This window comes from Pleurodeles waltl, chromosome 4_2, assembly GCF_031143425.1.
Source record: "Pleurodeles waltl isolate 20211129_DDA chromosome 4_2, aPleWal1.hap1.20221129, whole genome shotgun sequence".
In the NCBI taxonomy this organism is placed as follows: Eukaryota; Metazoa; Chordata; class Amphibia; order Caudata; family Salamandridae; genus Pleurodeles; species Pleurodeles waltl.
This window is the reverse complement of record NC_090443.1, coordinates 1,061,731,099-1,061,735,191: the sequence shown is the minus strand read 5'-3', so window position 1 is coordinate 1,061,735,191 and position 4,093 is coordinate 1,061,731,099. Positions and strand designations below refer to the sequence as shown.

The 4,093-nt window shown below is 43.5% G+C and overlaps 1 protein-coding gene across 1 annotated transcript; it reads right to left on the bottom strand.

Annotated features, from left to right (window-relative positions):
- Positions 1 to 762: 762 nt before the first annotated feature.
- Positions 763 to 1,701, bottom strand: LOC138294046 (olfactory receptor 6B9-like). The gene has a single exon (XM_069233294.1). The coding sequence runs from the start codon at positions 1,699 to 1,701 to the stop codon at positions 763 to 765; it is 939 nt and encodes a 312-aa protein (XP_069089395.1).
- Between the last annotated feature and the right edge of the window lie 2,392 nt (positions 1,702 to 4,093).

The window sequence follows — 4,093 nt, the reverse complement described above, 5'->3', positions numbered from 1 at the left end:
ACCGTCTCAACAACTCTTTACAATAATTTAGCAAGTTTTTTGTTTTCTTTATGGTGGTCTTTATTATTGCCCTGTTTTGCTGAATGATAGTCTGCTTGAAAGTAATTTATTTTTTCATGAACTGTGCTGTTGTTTAACTAGTTGTTGCAAACATACCACATGCAGGTTCTTGAGTAAGGACTTGATGCTTGTGCTCTGAAACCATTTTATCTCTGTGGCTCACATCAGAGCTGGAGGAGGGAGACAGCTTACATCAGTGCTGAAGCCACTCTCATACCAATCGCCTAACATACCACTCCTGCTACCTGAGACACCTGGGGTGTTAACCACACAAAATGGTCCATAGGACAATAGATTAGGCACGTCTTGTAAAATATCCCTAGAAAGCCCTTGTTTCTTAGGTTAGCTCTACTCTCAGAAGGTTGAAAGCTGGAGGGTTCTCCAGTGTTCGTTGTGTATTAAGACGTTAGTTAAGATTTGAAGGATTCAGTCAGTTGATGTGTGAGACTTGTAAGCACCTGCAGCCGACCGATCTGCCTCCTGTTCACATTAAACTTACCTTTCTACACTTCCAAGGATCTGTGTTATGGAACCTACATATGTGAAATATTTACAAATTTAAAAAATTTGAGGAATCCCTTGCTGTTGCCTTGACAAAGTCTGCAGTTCTTGTGACCCATCTACCTCTGGTGCCCTGATGAACATTACTTGACTTGAGCATCCAGCACCCAGAGTGCATAGATGGTCTTCTCCAGGACAAGACTAGAATGACCTGTTCAGGGATCTTATTCTGGACAGTGCCCTCTGCAGGGCTTGCTTCACTTCCCTGTTCCTCAGACAGTAGATCATTGGGTTCAGGAAAGGGACTATCACAGCATAAAATACAGCCACCACCTTGTTCATATCAAAGGATGGGAGAGATGTCACCCGGATATACATGAAGCTCAGGCTCCCATAGAAGATGAAGACTACAGTCAGATGGGAAGCACAGGTGGAGAAGGCCCTTCTCCTCCCAAGGGTGGATGGGATCCTTGAGACCGTCAGGACAATTTGCAAATAGGAGCCTCCTATCAGAAGCAGAGAGCTCACCAGTATCACGGCTGAAACTGCAAAGTCCACCATCTCGTTGATGTGTACCTCGGAGCAGGACAGCTGCAGGAGTGGTGAGAAGTCACAGAAGAAGTGGTTGATAACATTGGAGCTGCAGAACTTCAGCCTGGTCAAGAATAGGATGGGCAGAACTGGAGTCAAAAAGCCAACCAACCATGCTGTGGATGCAAGCTGCACACAAGCACGCCAGTTCATGATTTCCATGTAGCGCAGAGGCTGGCATATCGCTATGTAGCGGTCATATGCCATGACTGCCAGAAGAAGGCACTCTGTGCCCCCCAGGAATGTGAAGAAATGCAGCTGTGTGAGGCAAGCAACATAGGAGATTGAGCTGTTGTTGAGCAGGAAGCTGGCCAGCATCTTGGGAACGGTGATGGAGGTGTACCAGACCTCCAGAAAGGAGACGTTGCCCAGGAAGAAGTACATTGGAGTGTGGAGGTGACCATTCACAGTCAGAAGCAGGATGATCACAAGGTTTTCTAGGATCGCCGAGATGTAGATGAGCAGGAAAACCACAAAGAGTAGGACTTGAACCTCTGAACTGCCAGGGAATCCTAGCAAGACGAAGACAGTGATAGTTGTGTCATTCATTGCGGCTGAAAGAGTGTTATCTGAGGGGAGAAATAAATGCACACTATGAGACCCCGCATGGCTACCTCAGCTCCACCCTCACTTCCACTTTCACTGCTTCTCTATTATGTTGGAAGTACAAAGGTTCCTTGTGGTAGTGTTAAAAAGCTATTATTCCACATTCACTGAATGTATCACCACCATCTGCCATGTTTAGGGACAGTACCAGAACCGTAAGCAATGAAAAATGCCAAATGACAAACATATGTTTGTGATATTTAATTTATTAGTAAAATAGTGCTTCATGCACTATCAATACTGATGTACTGTTTGCACACCTCTAATGGCCCTCAACTAGACAATAAATGCCCCCTCTTCTAACACATACAAGGAAACACCCAATGCCCCACCTCACATCAAAGAACTGTTTAATTTTTTAACTAAATACTGTCTCAGTTTCACATATATTAACCTCTTCTGCCTCAGTTGTAATTTTCTAATTATCTGCTCTATTACACCATCATAAAATGTCGCTTCACTCAGTTGTACACTGAATATTACCTCCTCCTCAGTTAATTCCAGTCAGTACCACATTAAGCACCACTCTTCTCCCATAAGGTACCACCAATACAAGTAAAAATCCCCCCCCCAACAGTATGGCCAGCACTATCACTTCCTGTGTCAAACTACTTTAGGCGGGGCAAAGTCATAGAACTTCCTGAATGTCTTTTCTGGACGTGTGTGTCCTCTGTTTCAGGTAAGTTCTATTAGGGATAAGTTTCATTTTATCATTTGGTTTTGTTACTGTTTAATCCCTTTAAGCAATGGATTCTGTGTCTGGATGCCCTCTCGGGTGATTAGCTGAGCTATACAAATCCAGATTGATTAAAGGGTTAAAAGGCCTGCTAAACTGGCCGCGCTCTGCAAATGTGAGTCTTTATTCTCCCATGTGGGTTTTAAAATACAATGCACTCTCCTCCACTGAGCCATTGGTGGAAAGCATGCGGTTTATTTTTCCCTGAGTTATGATAAGGAAAGGATATCTTGGTCCTTATTTGTATTTCATGCAGCCTTGTTGAGCTGACGATATGTCTAGGAGTGTTCTGCTTGACCTTAAGGTGGTGGCTTAGCATTGTTTTTGGTTGCTTGACATCCATATTGAGTGGGAAGTAGGCCCATGTTTGCAACTGCTTCAGTTTCCGTCAACTATTACTCCTGCAACTATTGAGGGAAACCAACCACAGAAGAGGAGACACGCAGAATACTCATTTGGCAGTGATTCTTCCCACCAGGACTCTGCATCTGTAAATATAGGACAATACATCAAGACTTCCTATGATAAAGTAGGAAGTGAGTTTGTTGTCAGGTATCTCTTCTGATGGCTTGTTTGCTGAGGCTTCAGTCGCTGGTACAGCAATTTCTGAAATGAGTCATCTATGGCTGAGAAATCAGAAGCTCAACAACTCCCAAACATAACTTGTGATGTATCTTCCATTTAATAGATATAAGTTATTTGGGCCACAGGTGGAAGCCCTTCTCAAGAAATCAATGAGGACAGAAAGCATCTGGTGCCACTGCATCTTCACCCCAGGGGCAAAGGGTTTGGTTTCCACTGTGTATTTTTGTTTTTTTCAGAGGTAGAAACAAGCCATTTTGAGGCAAGGGTTCTGGCTGCCCCTCATCTGACATTCCAACCTGCATTCAATTCCACCACCCCTTCCTCCCAAAACTCATGACTATATCAGAAAGATGGGAGGAAGGCTCCTTCTCTTCTCCCAGGTTTGGCGGCCCATAGTGATGGATTCCCTGGGTCTTCAGTTTGTTTCCCAGGGAATTAAAATGGATTTCTTCTCCACTAAGATAATATTTTCTGTCCAACTCCTGTCCCCCGCACCACCAGGCTTTTATTCAGGGTTACTTCAATCTGCTTGCCAAAGGCACAATCTGGTCTCTTCTACAAGAAGAAAGAGGACAAGGCTCCTACTCTTTCATGTTTCTGGTCCAGAGGTCTGCAGGGAACTATCGCCGGTCCTGGACATAAAGAAAGTGAATTTCTATGTGCCCTACAAAAGATTAAAAAATGGTTGCCAAGTCACCTGTTATTCCATAAATGTGTAATTCCTCTTATTTTTCTGGGAATGTATCTGGCCTCTTTGGACTTATTGGAGGCCTATCTACTCAGTCACATACTTACTCCAAAAGGTTACTAAGGTTTTCTATTGCAGAAGACCATTATCAAATATGCATCAATCCTGTCTGGCTTTCATCAGCAACACGAATATCCACAAAAACCTTAGCTCCTCTGGGTAGAAATGTACTTGCCATGAGCATTTTAATTTTTCAATACCTGAATGATTGGTTAATTTGTGATTCTTCTATTTGCAAGGCATCTGAAACAGTCCATTAGGTGACA